The sequence below is a fragment of the Juglans regia genome, chromosome 13 (genome assembly GCF_001411555.2).
Source record: "Juglans regia cultivar Chandler chromosome 13, Walnut 2.0, whole genome shotgun sequence".
In the NCBI taxonomy this organism is placed as follows: Eukaryota; Viridiplantae; Streptophyta; class Magnoliopsida; order Fagales; family Juglandaceae; genus Juglans; species Juglans regia.
Window position 1 is genome coordinate 7,620,377 of NC_049913.1, and position 20,736 is coordinate 7,641,112.

Here is a 20,736-nt window from a genome sequence, read left to right on the forward strand (position 1 = left end):
TTATATAAACGCTACACATTTCTTTAAAAAATTAGTAGATCTTACTATTAAAAAATTAATTTTTTTTTATTTAAATCTCATATTTATTTCTTTTTTTTTTTTTTCAGAAAAAAAAAAGTGAGCAACACTTGCGCATTTTATAACTTCAAATATCATTTCTCAATTAGAAATAAAAACGTATTTGACAAGTTCAACTACGTACATATGTACTTAAATATGGCTTTTAGGTAAAGTCGAAAAATGAAGCTAGCCTTTTCCAGCGCTCAAAATCATTGCAAAAATCGCATATAATCGCTGCATTTGATTATTTTTGGTAATTTTTAGTTTGCTGCATTTTCAATGAAATTAAGCATTTACTTTTGATTAATTTCAGCGATAGACAAAAATCGTTGCAAAAAACTACTATTCTCGACGATTTTAGTTTGTCGCAAATGTCCCAAAAACGACGGAAATGACATTTACCATTAAATTGTTGAGAAAAGTCAATTGTGGCAATATATTGTAGCAGAAGGTTAATAAATCGCTGAAAATAACTAGATCTTTTTCCCAGCGATTATAAATTATCATCGCCATTATGCATTCTCAGCAGGTAATTGTCGCCGAAATAGAGTTTTTGCGATGATCTGTAATCGCTGCAAATAAGTTTAATGGACAAAATATTTCCGACGAATCTTACTTGCTAGAAAAGGTTTTTCACAAAATTAAAAAAAATGCATAAAAACAAAATATATAAATTACTTGAACTTCTCAACTCACACCCAAAAAGCTAATCGCTCACAATGTCTACCTCTACCATACCTAAGTGCTCAGTTATAACACTGTCATGCATCATCCTCATAAACTATTATCTCATTGTAGATATTGGGCCTTTAAAACAAATTCATTCAGTTTCAAAGTTCTCTCCCTCTCACCCCACATTCCTAAGATTCTATTTTTATACCTTCTTGGGCCTTTTATGCTCCTCCCAAAATAGAGATGAACTATATCCAAGTTATACTTCATATTAGAGACCTTTAGATATAATATATGTATATATAACTGTAAGATATAATTACCACCAAATAGAAAAACTAGTGAGGAACATGCGAAATAGCCGAAATCTCCAAACCAATGTTGCAACCAAATGAGGCACCAGAGTGTGGACAAAGGAAACTATAAAAAACTGTACATTCATATTTAAATTACCCCATACATTCCAATGATCTAAAGAAATATATATATATCACAAAAAGACTAAAAATAATAAATGATATTCGCTTCATATGCATTGGAATCACAGTAAATGATCTTTCTAAGCAAAAAATACAAAAGAGACCTCTTTGCCATACCACCCAGATTTTAATGAAAGCAGACAGACATGACAACACAGTAATATAAAGTCAGAAATCAACATCATAATCTGCATTCACTCACAACCACAGAACAAATCAATGAGAGCATAGGAAAAAGATATATAGGCACGCTTATTCACAATGAACATGAATGGAAGAAATATTTTCAGGAGAAAAAAAAATATTTACCTCAAACTGTAGCAGATGAGATTCAATAAACTTTCTGTAAGTCTCCAATGCACCAAATGGAACAGAATAGAAGAGGCACTCCTGCCAATGTATAAACACAAGGAGGATTGAAAATATTTGAAAAGGAATTTTGATCTAATATGGGAAAGAAAATATTAATAGAAACAAACATGCGAAGTCATCTTTGATTCTTTACAAGGCAGCCCAGCTTTTGGTTATCAAGAAAAAATGCATACCTTTCATCCAAATAATGCATACCTTGCAATACCTATAGGTTCTAGCTCTATCTATCACCAAAAATAGGTTCTACCGGCAAGCAAGAAAAGCACAATAAACAAGAAACATCCATAGTTGGTCTAAAGCACAAATTAAGAACATAGAAGTTTGATAAATAACTAGAAAAGCAGAATAAGCAACCAAGCAAGACACTCACTAAGTCAGACAAATGTGAGCCTATTACAACAAGTAGGCTTGCTGCAGCTCAACAAGGTTCAATAAAATGATACTCTGCAGTGTTTGTGATCCTGCATAAGCCTTCCAGCAAGTTAAAAAATAAATTTAAAATCTGATTGTAGTTTATCATAACAATAATAAAAAAAAAAAAAAAAATGAATTCCATAAAATAATGATAAGAAAGTACCTGTGTGCCTATGCCTGCAATGAGCCTAATGGTCTTGAGCCAAGCACAACACCACGATGCAAATGGACCCCATTTTGGGCTAGCTAATCCTCCACTTGGTCTTTAAGACAGAATATCAAAGGAGAAAGGCTTTTACATCTGAAAAATATGTTGTTCATTTCTGCTGTTCATTTTAATTTAAGATCTCATTCCTTAAACGATGAAAGAAGGCTGACATGTAGTAATCATTCTCCTTATGCATCAAACACTGACCCAAATGTAAAGATTTAAAGACAGTATTTGTTCTTAAAGTTAAAACTTAAAAACTGTTGGTATTAAAATATAGATAAACAGGATTGTGATAGTATTTTGTTTTCTCTCCTTAGGCTTAGAGGTCACAGATACCTGTCTTGGAAGAACCCTGTTATGAGCAATTAACTTGCTAAGCTGTGGAAAAAGGATAACTTCATCTAACCCTGGCTTTGAAATAAAAATTCAAAAGAAATTTCCTAAAGCAGTGTTATTGTGTTAACCCATCCACCCAGTGAAAACAGGAGCAGAATTGTATATATTGCATTATCTTCAAACAACGTTTTTTACAAGTGTCTTCAAACATCTACTACGAGACTTTATAAATTGCAGAAAATATTTTATTTACTTTATAGTTGGGTAGTAAATTTACATTTACTATCCAACTATGTGCATATGTATTGCAAGTCTTAACATAAGAAACCAGGTACCCGGAAACAGAAGTGCAGGAAGCTATCAACTCAGGAGTAAAAGAAATTGACTGAGGGAGAAGGGAAAAAAAACAGACTGAAAATTGAGTAGGCAAAACCGAAGTCTGTTTAAGACACGCATCATTTAACTTCAATTGATCATCAAGGGCGAGGTATTTTCTTCCAAACTGGATCACTCAGGAAATATATGATCAATGGATTGGAAATTAAAAAAGAAAAGCTCCAATATTAAAATGAATCCTTTTGATGCACTTAGGAATAATTCTTGTTAGTAAATGAAATTAAACGGCTTATCGAATTTGGTAACAACGTTGTTGATTAATTGTTCATCGAGAAGAAGGATATATATGTGTTATTTCCTGAGTGATCCATATATTAAACTTTGAATAAACTGAAGAAGGCAAAAATTGTAAGATATACTTGAAAAAAACAGAGCAGGTTTGTGATATTGAAGGAGCTAAATTAATATGCAGCAACTTAATAAGTAAGATGGGGGTTGAAGATAACCAGATATGAAATTTCACAAAGGATGGGAAGTTTACAGTTCAAAGTGCAACATTTTTTTTTATCACAAATGAGAGAAACAGAAATGGAATGGTGAGACTTTTAGCCCTATCTAAATGATGAGTTCTGGAAGAAAGCAAATGACTTGATGTTAGGGGTACCATGCACAATCAAAAGTCGAATTATTGATAAATAGTACTGATCCAATAACTCCTATTCCAGTTTTTTAATTATAAGTGCTCCCTATGAATTTATCATTATTAAAATTACAAATCTCAGTCAGATATACCATCAATATTAAATAATTATTACATTATTGGGTTTGATAACTGGCGGAGGATACTGAGGGAGGGGACTCAAAAGAGACAAATAGGGATCAGAATGCCACACAAGGACACTAGCAAAATTTTCATTTCTCTCATGATCGTAACCAGTTTTAATTACACCCATTAAAATGAAGAATGTACGGAAATTAGTATGGAAGTTATGGAATCATAGTCAAAAAAGAAAGTCAACCATCAATGATCAGTCAAAGTTGTCAAAAAGGAAAAAGCTAATGCTAACAAAACTAACCATGAGCACATTCTTACTGCATGGACAACTTAGCTGTGTGAGGCAAATGGGAGGAAAAAGGCTTTCAGATGTACATGCACTACTAGTCTTTCAAGTGCTTAGCATTTGAGAAATTGCATGAAAAAGACATATTTTAAGCAATCTGATGACTCGGAATTTTATTTTATTTTTTTATCAGTAAAAAGAGAGATATTATATATATGAATGAAATAAACATAGTCCTTGTACACGGGACGTATACAAAGGAACTCCTAGAGACATTCTAAAGGCGATAAATTAAAGACAAGAATTCTTGAACATTGTCTCATGTAATACAATAGTGGAAAACCAACACATTAGAGTGTGGAGAAAAAAATTCTTCAACTCAGTACTTGTGCGTTCATTTCCGTCCAAATACACCACATAATACACAGTGGAATCATCTACCACACTGCTGCCACTTGTTTGCAACCTTGCAACTTTGACCAACATGCCAACAAATCCACCACCCTCATAGGCATAACCCAGGGAATATCAACCCTCAAAAAGATCTCATCCCACAACATCCTTGTTACCTCACAATGTAGTAATAGATAGTCCACAGATTCTCCATTCTTCTTACACAAGTAGCACCAGTCCAATACTACACATCCTTTTTTCCTCAAGTTATCCGTGGTCAATATCTTCCCAAGAGCTACACTCCAAACGAAGAAAGCTACTTTAAGAGGCACACGAGACCTCCAAATATTCTTCCAAGGGAACGGAGTAATCTCAAGTTGTATTGTCAAGATGCTATAATATGCCTTGACTGTACATAACTTATGGTTATTAGACCTCCACTTCAAACTATCTCGCTGTGTCAATGGGATCTCCGTGGAATATAATAAGTTAAAAAATTCTGAAACAATAGATAATTCCCAATCATGGAAATCCCTATTAAAAAAGATATTCCACAGATGCGCACCATGAGAGAATATACGCACGTCAGCCACTGAAACTTTCCTATCAGCTACAATACGGTATAAGGTCGGAAAAAACCCTTTCCAAAGCCTGGACTCCACACCACACATCCCTCCAAAATCTGATACGACTGCCCTCACCAACTACAAAACGAACTTGATTTACAAAACATGGCCACCCTTTCCTTATATACTTCCATAAACCTACCCCATAGCCCCCACTTACTTCCTTAGAGCACCACCCACCCCAATCGACACCATGTCTAGCATCAACTCGGAAATCTGGATAGCTAAAAACATAAACTCATCTATAACTAGGCCCAATAGCCATATACAATCGTTATTGATCAATAACGAATTTCATCCTATTACTGGAGACCACCTGCCTCTTTTGTGGTGAAAGTGGGTATTTGATGCTGCATTTGATAAAAAAAAAAGACAGAAAATTGGTATTAGAGTGGTGTTCTAGATTGGGAAGGGTTTACTCTTGGTTTCTGTTTGTGATCAAAAGAATGGGTTGTCAAATCCAATCATAGCAGAAGGACTGGGTTTATATCTTTTATGGAGGGCAACTTTGTGTTGGGGTGTCGTAAAGTTATTGATCAAGGGTGATGCTTTGATGGTGATTAAGGCAGTTCAAAATGAAGAGCAGTGCTTTGCGAGGTTATGGTCAATTTGTGGAAGACTTGCAACAGGTGGTAACAACATATCCAGACTAGTTGTGCGTTACGTTTTGGCGCCCGAGTGATTTGCTCATAAGAAACACCAATTCCATCGGGCCACTTATCGCCGGTGCAAGTTTTTCACATTTTGCAACGAACATTTCCGTCGTAAGAAGTGAAAACATCGCTGCAAAAGGCCATTTCGAAACTTATGATGTGTTCTTGTGATCTCCAATTAATGCCAAGTAAAATGTAACCATGAAAGTACGTAATTAATGAAATCGGAAATATATAGTTTTTCGACTTGTCCACAAACTAATTATTCTTGATCATGTACGTCAAATTAAGTCTATAGCCCATCGATCGGCATCATCAATTAATCCATGATTACCATTAATGCAATTAATTATTGGTGCAGGTTCTCAAGCCTTTGGCCGGACACATCTGATCTGATCATGATCGATGCATGTAATCATGTAGATCAGGATTAATGAATGTATATTCCATTTCATAACAAAAAAAAGTAGCAAAAAACAACAACATTATTAACAACATCAAACCATCTTGCCATCGATAATCTATTAATTTACGAATCAAACCGTGATCTAGAACTTCTGCAAATAACATTTTCCGACTAGTACTACTACTACTAGTGTTGAGTCTCCGCCCTTTCCCCCCAGAAAAGCTATTTGATGCATGCCAACATATATATAAATTAGGAAGGAAGGAAAAGGGTAAAGGGGATGACTATATTTGATGCCAACATATATAATTAATTAGTTGAATATTATGAGTACTTTGAACCACGACTTGTGTATATTCTCATCAAATCATTCCAATATCAACAGAGTATATGTTCTGTGAATATCGAATATTATATTAGTTATTTTTTAGAATAATGTTACATACAGTCGTGGAGTGCACAAGTGACGTACTATCATTTTGAAAAAGAGTGGGGTCCATTATTAAAAAATTAATTTCTTTTTATGTGAGTTCCATATTTATCTATTTATTTCAAAATAATTATACGACACTTGTGCACTCACGACTACAAGTATCATTTCTCTATTTTTTATCATGTTATTACATATATTATTCTAGGTTCGGATATTTTTTATCGTTCATTTTGAGTTGGCATGAATGATATTGATGGGAAGGGAAATTAGGAACCCAACTGAACGACTAGTACTGAATGTTAATTTGTTGGCTAGCAATCATGGGAACCCAATAAACTATATGGACGTGTGAAAGAGTCCTCAAGCACCTTTCCTCCGGCCTCCACTTACACATGATATCCCTTGAATCCCGTAATAAGAAACCTATATGGCTAAAGATTGAGAGACATCCAACGTCTTAGGATTACTTAAGAAGCCTCTCATGACCTTGGATTTATGATCTATATCATGCATGTTATAAATTAAACCTCTTATAAATTCTACGTGACCAGATCTTTCTACACTGATGATCTCTCCAATCAAAGTTAATTCCTACGTGCACCCCATTTGTGTCCCTAATTAGTTGGTGGCAAACCTTTATGATCAATGATTGCAACCTTCCTCCCATCTCTCATTATTCTATTGCAATATTTCGTTAGAAACTACTTAGATCTGCTCCTAATTGCTACGTACCTTAATTTCTCCAGTCATGTGAAAGCAGTAGAGATAGGTTGCATGTTCTGATTTCTTAGAAACCCAACAAGTCTGTCTTGTATGGTCGGGCCGTGAACTCTTTTCTCATTAAATGTTAGCATATATAGTGGGTGGCTTTTCAGAATTCCGGTGTTTATCTTGAAGATTTGTTTTATTCTTTTAGAAGGGGAATAAAGCTGTCTTACTGCAAATGCTATAGAACTGCAGCAATCAGGCAGGGGAAGCAGAGTTGGTCAATAAGAAAGCAAGACAATGGCATCCCTGGCCAACCAACCACCAAAGAAGGCCATACGCAACCCTGAGGATTCTGCTCGTCCTAATGGCTACCGTAATTCAAGTGGGCAAACTGTTAAATTTGCGAGCCGAACTTCGAGTGGGCGGTATGTCAGTTTGTCAAGAGATGACCTAGATATGTCGAGAGAAATATCAAGGGACTACCTGAACTACAGTACTGTGCACCTTCCTCCTGCACCAGACAACCAGCCCATTGACTTGTCTGTGGCCGTCAAGGCTGAAGAGCAATATATTGCAAACTCTCAGTTCAATGCTGGATTCATGGATAAGGTGATCGAGTTAGAGGTTTTTCATCCACAGATGAATGGAGCCAAGGTCTCTGCGTGTTCTATGCCTACTTGTGATGGCAAGCTTATGAAGGATGACAGGGGAGCTGATCTAATCCTTTGTGATTGCAGGTACTTGCTTCGCGGATAGCTAGTTTGTTTATAATCTTATTTTGTTAACGTTCTATAACAAATCAATCTCAACATGATTTACAAGCATTTTAAACCTATCAAAAGGCATAATACTTCTATTTAGTTCATCAAGCTAAACAAGAATTGTCATGTACTCCCTAGGTTCAAAATTTGCAGAGATTGTCATGCCCGAAAAGAAAATGGCCTATGTCCTAGTTGCAAGGAGCCATACAAAGTCAAGGACTATGAGGATGGTGCTCTACATTTTTTAGGCAGACCGTTGCCATTTCTAGCTGGCCCAGCCCTAGATGGGTCAAAAAGAGATGACAATAATATGGTTATGACGAAGAGGAACCAAATTGGAGGTTTTGATCATGACCAATGGTTGTTCGAGACAAAGGGTACTTATGGCGTAGGTAATGCTTTTTGGCCCTACGATATTGACACATATGGGGATGATGGAGATGAAGGATTCAAGGAAGGTATGGAATCAATGGATAAGCCTTGGAAGCCGCTTACTCGGAAATTGCCGATCTCAGCAGGCATCATTTGCTCTTACAGGTTACGTATCTAACTTCTTTTATACTTAGTTTATTTGTCCTGAAAAATGATATAGATGTCGAATGCAATATACATCCCAGCTTTTATCCCCCACCAGCTTCCACCCAAATCAATCATTGGAAATGAAACAATTGCTCACGAATAATCAACAACATATTTTTCATAAAAAACTCCATGAACAAACATATTTCATGTATTAATAGATAGTATTAAAAGAAGAGACGAATACCTTATGATAATACGATAACTTAGATTTATTTGACACAGGTTCTTCATCTTTGTTCGGTTTATGGTGCTCTTTTTGTTCTTGCAATGGAGAATAGCACATCCAAATGACGATGCAGTGTGGTTGTGGCTAATGTCAGTGGTGTGTGAGATATGGTTTGCCTTCTCTTGGATTCTTGATCAAATTCCCAAGCTCTGCCCGATCAACCGTTCAACCGATCTTCAGATCCTCCATGACAAGTTTGAAATGCCAAAACCATCTAATATCATTGGCATCTCAGACCTTCCCGGTGTTGACTTATTTGTCTCCACAGCTGATCCTGAAAAAGAGCCACCTCTAGTCACTGCTAACACTATCCTTTCAATTCTATCTGTTGACTACCCAGTGGAAAAACTTGAATGTTACCTCTCTGATGATGGAGGCTCCCTCTTAACTTTTGAGGCTATGGCCGAGGCTGCAAGTTTTGCTAATTTATGGGTTCCTTTTTGTAGAAAACATGATATTGAGCCAAGAAATCCCGAGAGCTACTTTAGCTTAAAAGTTGACCCTACCAAGAATAAGATCACGCCCGATTTTGTGAAGGATAGAAGAAAAATGAAAAGGGAATACGACGAGTTCAAGGTTAGAATTAACGGGCTTTCGGATTCAATCAGGAGAAGATCAGATGCATTCAATGCGAGGGAGGAAATGAAGATGTTGAAGCACATGAGGGAGAGTGGGGCTGACCCTTTGGAGCCATTAATGAAGGTCCCAAAAGCCACATGGATGGCAGATGCCACCCATTAGCCTGGCACTTCGTCCGTCCCTACTAGTGAACATTCCAAAGGTGATCATGCAGGAATTCTTCAGGTACGATATGACTCGAAAAGCAAAACCGATCTTCTATATCATGTCAATTGTCTTCAATATTTCAATTTGTCATAAATAAAAAAATCCCAAATCCTAATTGCACACCAATACTCTTTGCAATGTGAACGAACAACCCACAGGTGATGCTGAAGCCCCCAAACAATGACCTACATATGGGTGGGGAAGACGATAAGATCATAGACTTCACAAATGTGGACATACGCCTCCCCATGTTTGTTTATGTATCACGTGAGAAGAGGCCAGGCTATGATCATAACAAAAAAGCCGGTGCCATGAACGCGCTGGTACGAACATCTGCTATCCTTTCGAATGGCCCATTTATCCTCAATCTTGATTGCGACCACTACATATACAACTGCAAAGCTATTCGTGAAGGAATGTGCTTCTTGATGGAACAAGGTGGGGAGAGCATTTGCTACATTCAATTCCCACAGAGATTTGAAGGCATTGATCCTTCTGACCGTTATGCTAATCACAACACCGTATTCTTTGACGGAAACATGCGAGCACTTGATGGTGTTCAGGTCCTCTTTCCTCCGTCCTTTCTTTTATGAGTAATGTTGCGTATAATTATAGATATACAATCGTCGTACAGTCGTTTTAAAGAAAAGTAAAATCTATTATTAAAAGGTTAATTTTTTAATATAATTCTCGTATTTATTTATTTTTTTCAAATAATTATATAATACTTATACAACTGTATGTATTATGTCTCTTCTTTTATTTTCATTTAGAATATTGAAGTTGGTAATTCATTTCCAAGTAACTTAAGACGAATCACTTACATGTAAAACTATGTTTGCCATCGCAGGGCCCATTTTATGTGGGTACTGGCTGCATGTTCAGGCGGTTTGCACTGTATGGCTTTGACCCACCACAACTGGACAAGATTTCCCTGAAGACCGAGTCTGAGGCAGAAGCTTTGAGGCCCACCAACTCCTATCTTGAGCTACACATGAGCATGAATCTTCTGCCCAAACGTTTTGGAAATTCTATAATGCTGGCAGAATCCATACCCGTAGCTGAGTACCAAGGTCGTCCCCTAGCGGATCATCCTGCAGTTAAGTATGGACGACCTCCTGGTGCTCTCAGGGTCCCACGTGGCCCACTTGATGCTGCTATGATCGCCGAAGCTGTTTCTGTCATTTCTTGCTGGTATGTATTGAACATATACTATAATTGTTAAGCCGAATATATTGGTGATATGTTTATTCAGTTTTGTGCATCTTAGCCAGATAAAATTAGAATTCCTGTTTTATATAATAAACTATACATATATATGGACAAAAAACTTCATGTATAGGAAGCTTCCATAAAAACTTGCATCAGATCATGAAGAAGTTGTGGCGTTCGGGATTGAATTGATTTCTAACTTTTCGAGTATAATATAGTTCTAACATGCATGCATGTATTGCATGCCTTGATGGTATTCATGTCTGCCAATGTGATTGACATTTAAGTACATGCATGTTTCATATATATATTTGACATGCAGGTACGAGGACAAGACAGAATGGAGCGCTCGGGTGGGTTGGATTTATGGTTCTGTCACTGAGGATGTGGTTACAGGCTACCGCATGCACAACCGTGGATGGCGCTCAGTCTACTGCGTCACCAAATTAACGTTATGCATTTCGTGGGTCGGCACCGATTAACCTCACTGATCGACTTCACCAGGTGCTTCGCTGGGCCACTGGCTCCGTTGAGATTTTCTTCTCTAGAAACAATGCCTTGCTTGGCTCTAGACGCCTCAAGTTTCTCCAGCGTATAGCTTACCTAAACGTCGGCATCTACCCTTTCACCTCATTATTCCTTATTGTCTATTGCTTTCTCCCTGCACTCTCACTTTTCTCTGGACAATTCATTGTCCAGACTTTAAATGTCACCTTCTTAGTTTATCTACTCATCATAACAATATGCCTGATTGCTCTGGCCATCCTAGAGGTAAAATGGTCAGGTGTGGGATTGGAAGAGTGGTGGAGGAACGAACAGTTTTGGCTCATTTCTGGAACCAGTTCTCACTTGGCTGCTGTGGTACAAGGCCTTCTCAAAGTGATTGCAGGGATCGAAATATCTTTCACATTGACTTCCAAATCAACAGGAGAGGAGAATGACGACATTTTTCAAGACTTATACCTCGTCAAGTGGACTTCATTGATGATTCCACCAATCGTCATTGCGATGTTGAACATAGTTGGTATTGCTGTTGCATTGTCGAGGACCATTTACAGCACGGCCCCTCAGTGGAGTACATTCGTTGGTGGAGCATTCTTTAGCTTTTGGGTGTTGGCTCATTTGTATCCTTTTGCCAAGGGTTTGATGGGAAGGAGAGGGAAGACACCTACAATTGTATTTGTCTGGTCAGGTCTCATTGCAATTACACTATCCTTGCTCTGGATTGCCATCAACCCACCAAAGGGAAGCTCAACGGGAAGCATTAATGGAGGCCGAGGTTTTCAACTCCTATGAGTGGAAAAGTGATGGCTCTTTCATTTTTACGAGAGCACTAGTATTGGTCTCATCAAAAAGAAATTTTCATCAAAATTTGATGATTTGTGGGTTAAAATGCTCGCATTAGATTCGGTATACTATCAAAGCTCAAACTTTGAGCTACAGTATCTTCATCTTCATCTCTATATTTGAAGATCCACTATTCATTCTCTATTTCTATTATTTTATTATAAAATATATTTCTTACATTTCTTATAATTTGTGTAATGTAATTTTTTCATCTTTTCTTTTGAGTACCTTTTTTACTAACACTACTGCATGTTGGTTTTATTTTCTGGTCATATTAATGTATATATAGTTAGTGTAATTGTAAAATATAAAAAAAATTAAAAAAATTATTATTAAAAAATAATATTATATTATTATTTTGATGAATCTAATTGCTAATCTAATGTTGGGTTATGGATAAGAAAGTTTTGAATTTATGAAAAATATGTACTTTTTATCAAATTTTGAAGATGAATTTGATGAAACTAATACTAATACTCTGAGATCTCCCGAGTCATCTCTATGGGGACGATTGATTTGTAGTCTCATACAATTTTTTATAAAAAAAGTAGACTCTATTTTAAATAAAAAAATTATTTTTTATTAGTGAAACTTATTTTTTTTATAAATGACTTACATGAAACTCATCTATTTAAAATTTGAGTTGTCCCTCGGTCTGCTCATCTATTTTAATTTTTTAATAGTTAAAGAAATTATTATTAATAAATTTATGTATTTTTTAAAAGAATATTTAAAGGAAAATAAAAATAAAAAGTGCAAATACATTTTGAGACACATCCAGCATACCGCTGGACGGCATAGTAACAATCTCCATAATTAAATAGCAAATCCTCGATCAAATTTTGCATATGCTTGCAATTAATTACGCAATAAATTTTAATGCAAATGGTAAATTTCATAACTTCATGAAAGGGATCGATCGGTAATACACAATTTCATAACAATACCAGGCTACCACCATATGACCCCTATACATGTCCCAATATCACAAATTAACTATAATATGTTAGGATAATTAATTACGAAAATACTTATGATAAGAAAGTTATAAATAATTTTTTTAATTCAATTATAAAGAATCTTAAATTTAATAGAAGGCCTTGTTACTTTTTGGCAAGCCTTTTCATCCTTTGAGAATGTAAACTTTTTTATGATTTTTAGGTTCGTAGTGCGTATAAGTTTAGTAAAAAAAAAATAGACAAATCTTAAATTTACATAAAAAAAAAAAATTTACTTTTTGATGATAAATTTATAATTTTATTCGAATGAAATAGGTGAAATGTGTATATTTTTATATGAGTAATACTACATATAATCGTAGAATATATAAGTGTCACGCAGTCGATTTGAAAAAGATTTTAAAGTAGAATCTATTATTAAAAAATTAATTTTTTTTATATAAATTTCGTATTTATTTATATTTTTCAAAGTGATTGTGCGACGCTTACGTACGACCGACTGTAACTATAATTTTTTTTATATATAAATAAAAAAAAATGTTTTCATGTGCCACGTGTCTACGTTGGGTGATGGGTATTGAGCAACAGCCAATCCTAGTTTCATCTTGTGGTGGTTCTATGATTCTATTTGCAGCTGCACATCACAAAGAAAATAAATGTCCCACTAAATAATATTCGATTCTTGTAGTTTTAAAATAAAAAATCATTCTTTTTTGGCCATTCAAAATTATTTTTGTCTTCTTATAATGGTTTTTTTTTTCAGAAAAATAATTTATATAAATTTTAAATAGACAAATCTCATAAAAATCCTTATAAAAAAATAGTTGCACTTTAAAAAAGTATAAAAAACTATTCTTTATTAATGAGACTTAATTTTTTACAAAAAACTTACATGATGCTTGTTTATTTAGAGTTTATACCTAGCATTACTTTTTTTTTTTTTTGTGTCATGAATTTTAATTTTTTAAAAGCATTCTATTTTATAAATAGTTTTTAAACTTTTTATACTAGTTTTATTGGCTTATATTATTTTTAGTACGTATGTTTGCCCAACACTTGCAATGGTGTCCTTCATAATTATAAAAAAAAAAAAAAAACTAAAATATTAATATCTTTCTAAATTAGTTGACGTGTGAAAGGTGGAAACATCAACGATGAATTTAGTATATATGTTAATAAGTAGCTCATAAATAATTTTCTCTAATTTTAAATTTTAAAATTCTCAATTACACATGTAATACTGTTTAATAAAAAAAAATGACAAACATTATTTATAAAAGGAAAAAGGATCTAAAAACTAAAGGTAGGTTCTTACAAATTTAAATTCGGCAAAACTCAAAGGACCGATTATTAAAAATTTCTTTCATGACAAATTCTTTAGGCATAAACAAACTATATAAATACAAATTTATCAAATTATAAATTTATTTTTATGATATATATATTTTTTGTAGATGTAAAATTTCTTAAAATCATATATTTCATAAAGAGGAATGATTTGTACAAGATCTAAATAGATAAGTATTACGTAAATATTTATAAAAAAATAGACTCCACTTTATATAAAAATTATTATTTATTAGAAAAACTCATTTTTTTTTTTTATAAAAATTTATATAAAATTTGTCAATTTGAAATTTTAAGGTCTGACTGTTCTACAAATACGGATCAGATGATCAAAGTTGTTAATCAACGGTAGATGAGCGTTTACAAAGAAGTAGGTTATGAGTAGAGCTCACAGGGGATCAAAATGGAAGGAGCTTGGGATACAGAATAGAATACGAAGAAACCCACCCACAATTCTCAAACTCTCGACGCTCTTTTTCTTCCTTTTCTTCAAATCGTACTTTGTCAGTCTCCCTCCCTCACTCTGTCTCTCTCTCCCTTACAAGTTTTCGTCAAATTTTTTTTTCTTTATGTTTTTAGGAAGGAACAGACCTGCCTAATTCCTAACCAAACCCCCGCCAGAGCAATTCTAGGGTTTCTCTACAAGAACCCTAGAAGAACAACAAACTTTTCTTCTTCCACTCCGTCTTTCGCATTTCTGTGTTAAACCCACAACTAGTGCAGAAGGGGGAAAAAGTGCTCTTGCTTTTGTCTCCTCCTTGTTTTGTCGGGTTCTTCTTTTCGTTGTTCTTATTGTTCATGTTGCAGTGATAGTTTGGGGAGGGAGTTCTTTAGGCTGAAGATGGAGCAGGAGCTCACGCTCTGTCAAAGAGTCCTTTTCGCCCGCGAGGGTCAGTAGTACTTTATTTTTTATCCTTTTTAATTATAAAATTTGTATTACTCCATGCCTTTTTCCTCTGCAACTCTAGAGAGACTTAATACTTGCACTGTAACACTATAAATACGAAGCATATAACAATTCGGACGGCGGGGTTGAGTTTAGATCCTTCGTTGTCCCCACATGGATAACGAGATTCTCGAATTTGACATTGGGTTGGGAGGAGGTGGTGGTGGACGAGAAGTTGATGATGATGGCATAGACATTGACGATGAAGAAATGGCTGATAGCCCATCTCCCACCAGTGGTGGTGCTGGAGGTGGTGCTGCCAGCAGCGGTGAAATCTACCTTCCTGAGGGGGACCTCTTGGACCTTGAACCTTATGAAGGCATGGAATTTGAGTCTGAAGAGGCTGCCAAGGCCTTTTATAATTCTTATGCTCGCCGTGTTGGCTTCAGTACCCGTGTCAGCTCCTCCCGTCGTTCCAGACGGGATGGAGCCATTATACAGAGGCAATTCGTCTGTGCTAAGGAGGGCTTCCGCAACTTGAATGAGAAGCGCACTAAGGACAGAGAGATTAAGCGCCCTCGGACAATTACTAGAGTGGGCTGTAAAGCATCCTTGTCTGTCAAGATGCAGGACTCAGGAAAATGGGTTGTGTCTGGGTTTGTCAGGGAACACAACCATGCGCTGGTTCCCCCCGATCTGGTGCACTGTCTTCGCTCTCACAGGCAAATCTCTGGTCCTGCCAAGACCTTGATTGATACCCTGCAGGCTGCTGGAATGGGTCCTCGAAGGATTATGTCCGCCCTCATTAAAGAGTATGGTGGAATAAGCAAAGTTGGATTTACGGAGGTCGACTGTAGGAACTACATGAGGAATAACCGTCAGAGGAGCTTAGAAGGGGACATTCAACTTGTTCTGGATTATTTGCGGCAAATGCAGGCAGAAAACCACAATTTCTTCTATGCGGTGCAGGGTGAAGAGGATCAGTCCATGAGCAATGTCCTTTGGGCTGATCCAAAAGCAAGATTGAACTATACGTACTTTGGTGATACAGTTACATTTGACACTACCTACCGGTCCAATAGGTACCGTTTACCCTTTGCACCTTTCACTGGGGTAAACCATCATGGACAGCCGGTTTTGTTTGGTTGTGCTTTCCTAATAAATGAATCCGAAGCATCATTTGTGTGGCTTTTTAAGACATGGCTTATGGCAATGTCTGGCAGACCTCCAGTGTCCATAACAACTGATCATGATGCGGTGATACGATCAGCAGTCACACAGGTTTTCCCAGAGACCCGCCACCGTTTCTGCAAATGGCACATCTTCAAAAAGTGCCAGGAGAAGCTGTCCCACGTGTTTCTCAAACACCCGAGTTTTGAAGCTGACTTTCATAAGTGCGTTAACTTGACTGAATCAATTGAGGAATTTGAGTCTTGCTGGCTATCTCTTGTTGATGGTTATGATTTGAGGGATCATGAGTGGCTTCAAACAATATACTCTGCTCGCAGGCAATGGGTGCCTGTTTATCTGCGGGATACTTTCTTTGCAGAAATGTCCATAACCCAGAGAAGTGATAGTATGAATTCATACTTTGATGGTTATGTGAATGCCTCAACCAATCTAAACCAGTTCTTTAAGCTGTATGAGAAAGCTCTAGAGAGTCGCAATGAGAAAGAGGTGAAAGCAGATTATGATACCATGAATGCCGCCCCAGTCTTGAAGACTCCTTCTCCAATGGAGAAACAAGCATCTGAGCTATACACGAGAAAATTGTTCATGAGATTTCAAGAGGAGTTAGTTGGAACGCTAACGTTCATGGCATCCAAGGCTGAGGATGATGGGGAAGTAATCACATATCAAGTGGCAAAGTTTGGGGAGGATCATAAACCTTATTGTGTTAAATTCAATGTGTTGGAGATGAAAGCAACTTGTAGTTGCCAGATGTTTGAGTTTTCGGGTATTCTTTGTAGACATGTATTGGCAGTTTTCAGAGTGACCAATGTGCTTACACTCCCGTCTCACTATATTTTAAAACGTTGGACGAGAAATGCCAAGAGCAGTGTTATATTAGAAGAACGGACTAGTATTGTATATACCAATTATCTAGAATCTCATACAGTTCGATACAATACTCTACGGCACGAGGCTTTTAAATTTGTAGATGATGCGGTGAAATCTCAGGAAACTTATGATGCAGCAATGGATGCCTTGCAAGTGGCTGCAAAAAAAGTTGCTCATGCAACAAAGAGTGAGGGAAAATTAGGCATGGCCAACGGGGTTGCTAGGCGGAACTTGGCCTTTGATGGAAGTACAAATCGCACCAGGGATGATTTTGAAGGGAGATCAGCACAGCATATGTCTGAGGTCAGGGTTATTTTCATTTTCCTGTCCTTTTCTTATTTAGCCTGTAAATATGTAATCTGGCCGCAATAGTTTCTGCTTTCATATGTTATCTTAAAGTCGAAAATTTATTTTGCATGTTCTCCTTCCTCCTAATTTTGATACCCTTGAATAGTGTGGTGTATCACTCTCAATTACATTAGATCTATGATAAGCGCTTCCATCATGATATAGTTGTAGAGTGTTGGATCTTGCAACGTGCCTACAAATCTGTTACGCAAACCACTGTGATCATATTATTTTTTAAGTTGATTCTTAAACCACTAAGATCATATTATTTTAAAAAAAAAAAAAAGCAAGAAAGAAAAACCACTGTGATCATACTCTCTATGTGCATGGTGGGAGATGGAAGGTACCTGACGATGGTTTCAAATAAGAACACCACCCTGCCCCTAATCATTATTACTATTCGCAAAGTAGATTTTGAGAAGTCCTTGTATACTTCCTGTGTACTTAGGCTATGCCTATTTATTTGATTCAATAAAACTTCTTATTACTTGAAAAAAAAAAAAGATTTTGAGAAGTATATGCTTCATATGACGGAAGTTGGGGATGCATGTTAGGTTAAAGAGTGTCTAGGAGCTAATCATTTGATCCTTAACTTCTGCACCAGATGAATTTCTACTGTCTTCTGGAATTCCTTGGGGATGAGCCTTCAATATTGATTTTGTAATTGGCTTGTAATGGGCACTTTAGTTATCTTGGAAGATCCTTGCTACAGAGTAACAGATTGTATTTGTGGGACCTTTAGATAACTGGATTTACCTTTCTCTCCCTTTGGTACTTAGTAAAAAAAAAAAACCTCTCTTCCTTTAGTGGAGTTATTATTGGTGTTTTGGATTGAATACATTTCTTGTTTCCGTATACATTTCCTGTCAAACTTGACTAGGAACTACAAAGAGTTTAATATGTGATTGTAGAATAAAAGAATTTATGCGTTATGAGTCTCTGCTCCAGTTGCAACTGTGTATTATGTGAGTAATATTGATTTTGTAATTGGCTTGCAATGGGCACTTTAGTTATCTTGGAAAATCCTTTCTACAGAGTAATAGATTGTATTTGTGGGACCTTTAGATAACTGGATTTACCTTTCTCTCCCTTTGGTACTTATAAAAAAAAACCTCTCTTCCTTTGGTGGAGTTATTATTGGTGTTTTGGATTGAATACATTTCTTGTTCCGTATACATTTCCTGTCAAACTTGACTGGGAACTACAAAGAGTTTAATATGTGATTGTAGAATAAAAGAATTTATATGTTACGAGTCTCTGCTCCAGTTGCAACTGTGTATTATGTGAATTGGTTTCTAAAGCTATTCTTTATAATCTACTCATAAAAAAGCTATTCTTTACAATCTAATCTGGCATTAATGCGTGTTGATGGTTTTCAGTTGGATTTTACATTCTATGCAATGGGGATGATCTGATACAGGTGTCGGTGTGCCTGTATATGTGTGTATATTCTTTTGGTCAACTTATAAGTCTTGACCACTTAGGCCTCGTTTGTTTTCAGAGATGAGATGAATTGAGATTTAAGTTAAAAAGTTAAATAAAATATTGTTAGAATATATTTTTTAATATTATTTTTATTTTGGGATTTGAAAAAGTTGAATTGTTTATTTTATTTTGTGTGGGGATTTGAGAAAGTTGTAATGATGAGATGAGAGGTTTTCAAAGTTTTGGGTTTTAGTCTTGAAAGCAAACCAGCTCTTAACCTGCTTTGACACTTGTGTTGCAGTTACTTATGCTTTAATGTTATGTAAGTGCTTCATAATCATGATGGACGATTCTTTGTGGGTTGTTTCACACCATCTAGGATTTGGACTTGCCTTTGGATGATAAGTTTCCCAAAAGTTTAATTAAGTAGTTTGAATAAATAGGCAATGTGTTGCTGTCAGTTATAAATGTGATACTTTTACTGAGAGTGGACATTTACCGTTTTACTGATACTTTTACTCAGATACAAATAATCATGGGAAGTAAGCCCATCATTCCTCTCTCTCTAAATATACCATATGAGGAGGCATGTAAGAATCATTTTCCACACTGCTTAGATGTGTGAACTACCGCCTAATCCTCTACATGAGTAAAAAAGGTCCACTATGCTTCTGGGGTTGACCTAAACCAAATCAACTTCTAATTCTATTCTAGTGCAATCCTTCTTGACGATTAGGCCTGAACACATTCTTTGAGATCCTTTAGAATTGCATTCCTATTGAATGGGGAAGGATGAAATTCTCTTTCCTCTATTTGAGATGGTTTTGCTTACTAGAGTAGTTTTTATTTACTTGGCACCTGGAACAGAGCATTCACACAGTTCAGTCTAATTTAATTTTTGCTTGCCTTTTACTGTCTTGGTAGTTCACTTGAGTTGCAATACGATAATGTGAAATCCAACTCTCCATATGTACTGGATAGATCTTCCGTACCCTCTTTAAACAATGTTTTTATGAGCAGGATGATATGGACAAGAGAATCCGAGAACTAACCAACGAACTGGAAGGTGCAAATCGGAAATGTGAGGTTTATCGGGCTAACCTGCTTTCAGTTTTAAAAGATATCGAGGATCATAAGCTGCAGTTGTCGATTAAGGTGCAAAACATAAAGATTAGTATGAAAGACGGCCTCTAAAGGTCCGATACTGTTTATACATGTAGTGTTTCAGCAATGTTCTTTGGACTGGATTTGTTCCTTTCACTTTTGGATGGTGTAGAAATCGGATAGTGTTCATGTTACATTGCCTTGCACAGTACAGTGTATTCGATGTCTCTAGATGTTAAATTGTAATAAATTAAGTTGTAGTTTATTTAAAGTCTGAGAATGGTACTTTTGGCCTTGTCTCCGAGGAACATAGAGGAATTATCCTGGAATCTGGACCATCACAGGGAAAAGCATAAAAACCTGCCACAACTGCAGACAACATGCAGGGACAACATGGAGGGATCGTGGTATAGATCTTGGCTGCAGATTTAGTCATCGTTGGCTTGACATTTCACCATGTATATACATACTTGCTAGCTTTAATAAAGTTTCACGTCTTTTTTTCTTCTCTCTCTCTCTCTCTCTCTCTCTC

The 20,736-nt window shown here is 36.1% G+C and overlaps 1 protein-coding gene and 1 pseudogene across 1 annotated transcript; both read left to right on the forward strand.

Moving 5' to 3' along the window:
* The first annotated feature begins 7,457 nt into the window (after positions 1 to 7,457).
* LOC108997321 lies at positions 7,458 to 12,023 on the forward strand (annotated as a pseudogene).
* A 2,777-nt stretch (positions 12,024 to 14,800) lies between these two features.
* On the forward strand, positions 14,801 to 20,713 carry LOC108997389 (protein FAR1-RELATED SEQUENCE 5-like). The gene is made up of 2 exons (XM_018973637.2): positions 14,801 to 17,630; positions 20,121 to 20,713. Exons 1-2 carry the CDS (start codon positions 15,441 to 15,443, stop codon positions 20,292 to 20,294), a joined length of 2,364 nt encoding a protein of 787 aa, XP_018829182.1. The 5' UTR covers positions 14,801 to 15,440; the 3' UTR covers positions 20,295 to 20,713.
* Positions 20,714 to 20,736: the final 23 nt, after the last annotated feature.

Bases quoted from the DNA above. Each gene is read 5' to 3' on its own strand.
- LOC108997389 (XM_018973637.2), top strand. From the start codon at position 15,441: ATGGATAACGAGATTCTCGAATTTGACATTGGGTTGGGAGGAGGTGGT. The intron at 17,631-20,120 runs GTCAGGGTTATT...TTTTATGAGCAG, and splicing joins CAGCACAGCATATGTCTGAG to GATGATATGGACAAGAGAAT.